Source organism: Osmia lignaria, chromosome 5, assembly GCF_051020975.1.
Source record: "Osmia lignaria lignaria isolate PbOS001 chromosome 5, iyOsmLign1, whole genome shotgun sequence".
NCBI classification, from domain to species: Eukaryota; Metazoa; Arthropoda; class Insecta; order Hymenoptera; family Megachilidae; genus Osmia; species Osmia lignaria.
In genome coordinates this window covers 6322251-6325381 of record NC_135036.1, presented here as the reverse complement: position 1 = coordinate 6325381, position 3131 = coordinate 6322251, and the positions used below count along the sequence as shown (strand labels likewise).

At 30.2% G+C, this 3131-nt stretch overlaps 1 protein-coding gene across 1 annotated transcript; it reads right to left on the bottom strand.

The window, feature by feature from the left end:
* Positions 1–147: 147 nt before the first annotated feature.
* LOC143305214 (asparagine synthetase domain-containing protein 1) lies at positions 148–3123 on the bottom strand. The gene is made up of 6 exons (XM_076688505.1): positions 2493–3123; positions 2226–2426; positions 1236–2156; positions 747–1159; positions 501–682; positions 148–421 (listed from the first exon to the last, which is right to left on the bottom strand). The coding sequence occupies exons 1-5, from the start codon at positions 2553–2555 to the stop codon at positions 508–510; spliced, it is 1773 nt and encodes a 590-aa protein (XP_076544620.1). The 5' UTR covers positions 2556–3123; the 3' UTR covers positions 148–421; positions 501–507.
* Positions 3124–3131: the final 8 nt, after the last annotated feature.

Below are 3131 nucleotides of genomic sequence, written 5' to 3'. Positions count from 1 at the left end.
TCAATAGTAGTATCCATACTATGTTATCTGATATTGCTCTAAATAACTTACACATGATAGATTTGGTATACAATATAAAATTCATTATTTTGTTCATTTATTTTGTTTATACATATACTGTAAAAAACTATATAAGGTTAAAAAAATATTTTTATAAAATACAAGCACATACTAAGCTAGAACACATAAAACACACAAAAAAGCAGTAACACATATTAAATATCACAGATTTGCTGAAATTAGGCATACTTTTGAGGTAGATTGTAACAATTCAGGGTACACGTGTATGCTTTTGGTTTCATAATTTATTAATCTTGTATTGTAAACCCCTCAATGCCCATTTCAATTTCAAACAATTCTGAACACTTTTTTATCATACTTATGACAAGTATCATCCTGTCAATTAACATTAAAAAACTAACTGCAATAAATATTAAAAAATCCCAACATTAGATATTTTATAATCTTATTTACCAATTCCTAAATAAAAGTATACATACCGTCATTTTACAAACGATTTGATATATCTTTAGCATTTTCTTTACTATTAGCAATTCGAGATCCAAATTGAAAAGCTCTCTTAGGAAAATTTGCAGTATCTTGGAAACCAAGTTTACAGGCCACCAAACGTAATAATAATTTATCTCCTAAACCTGATGTCATTTTATCTGTTGGATAACACCTATAAACAATTTCAGGATATTAATTCTTTGCCATTAGTATTATTCTTTTATCTTTTGATTTACCTTTCCCATGGTTTTAATTGTTGAACATATTGCACTAGATTTTCATCTAAGTATGGCAGTCTAGATTGCCGTCCATGATCAGATACGATACGATCATCACGGCCTAAATTTCTTTCAGAAATTCTGGCTAGTTCGATGTTCAACTCTTCTGCTAAGGCATCCCACCCTTTATGCCTTAATATCGTTCTATGCCTCATATACCCACCAAATAATTCATCTGCCCCCATGCCTAATAGAAGTACTCTACAAGGTGATTCGTAGATGTTAGCACTTCCATCAATTGTACCTTTTGCGCGACTTGCAAACCATACAGCACAACCTAAACTTTCATCTAATATGGTACAAAGTGGATACAGTAAATTACAAATTCGGGAAGAACGATGTTTCTGCAACTCTATCTGACTAACATTTACCTGAAACAGATGAAAAATATATATAAAGATCTATCATACCCATAAATTATAAAGATTTGACAGTAATGATACTTGCTTCTATAAAATTCCATTTCCTCTTTGGACAAATCCTTGAAAGTTCCATAAATGTTTGCTTCCCAGTTTTTCTATCAGGAACATCATACTGGTCTTCTGTACCTTGTTCACCATTATTTGTATTAGATTTTCTAGATATATTAACGGACTTTTGAAATGCAACATTTATCAAATCAATAGATTCATTTTGTAATACATATTTGTCTGCAATTAATGCTAAAATTGCAGAATCCAAGCCTCCAGAAAATAATATGCCTACTTTTGCATGGTTGCATTCAACTTTTTCTCCGTTTAAAACTAACTGTACACACATTTTACAGAATTTTGGCTGTTTCTTTATTCTAACTTCTACAGCTTTATGAAGGAGATGCGATAAATGATCTACTCTTTCATATATTTCCTTACTTTCTAATAAATATTTTAATGTTTTGTAAAAATTGTCAAGACAAGAACTACTTTCTAGATATTCCAAGTCTTTAATATCAGGATGCATGTGCAAATGTGTTAAAGTATCAAATTCCAATATAGTTTCTCTAATATTAATGTCTACATTTAAGTGTGTTTCTAATGTTTCAATGATATCTGTAAATCTTAAATCTGGTTCTTTCCATGGATAGCATGAAAGATTTACCCTTGAACTAGTTAAGTCCACTGCAAAAATTCCAATTGCAGGAATTTCTGTAATCCCGTTTAGTTCTTTGCTAGCAACAGATGTTAAAGTCAAAACATTTTCATCTGTATTCACTTTTAAGAGTAGACTATGTCTTCCTATAATATCTCTACCAAAATATAAAATATTAGTTGACTTTTGAAAATATATAAAGCTATATGGACCTTGTATTTTTTGAAATACAGGTATGATATTTAAGGATGATTGAAGAGCATTCAACATTATATCAGTATCACACATGTTATCTTGTGCCTAGAAAACATACAATTAAGTACAAAATTTTAATGTAATTAATATATTTATATGCCGTAAAATATTTACCAAATCTCCAGAAAATATATCTCCATTCCACAGAAGTATATTTCCAATAGAATCTATAGCAGGTTGTATATTTAAATTGGAACCTTGCATCCATAGTACAGAAGCATTAAAGTGTCCAAACCAATTTGGAGTTAAATATTCAATTCGCTCTGTTACTTTATCAGGACCACGGGCACATATTAAGTCTTTACAAGCATTCCACTAGAAAATTATACTTCTATAATTTATTTATTTCAACTTATGATTAGTATAATTAAAAAATAATACCTCATTTGGTACTTGTGAACTCTTCTCATGATTTTGTGAAATATAACAGAATATACCACACATTGTTTTACCGGTATAAACATAACCTTGACTTCTGAATACTAATATGAATGAAATAACTTTGTTTAAAGTATATATATGTATACACAGTTTACCTATGATATTTTTATGTTAAACAATATAATAAAATGTTTCAAAAGTTCATTTTTTACTAAGTTTACTGGATAAACGTTCAAACTTCCTTTTAGGTTGTTGTCAGTATATACCGCAGTTCACCAGAGTCCATAACTGCGAAAAGACCAGTTTTCGTTCTTTGCGCATCTCCAGTACGCATCTTCGCCCTGATTGGCGATACTCCCAAACGAAGTGGAAAGCGATTAGCAGAGAGCTCGCTGCGTTCCCCCACCATCTTCCAACCTGCGCGTCGCAGTTATGGACTCTGGTGAACTGCGTTATAAAGACATTATCGAAACAACAATGATTGTGTAGAATAAGTAATTTAATCTAAAAATGAATCTTGTATTAGATATCATTATATTTCCTATCGATAAATACTGATATAAAGATAAAATATAATATTTACAAAAACTTATGCAAATCAGAAACACAAAAACCCTAAGAGACAATTCTGACATTTAA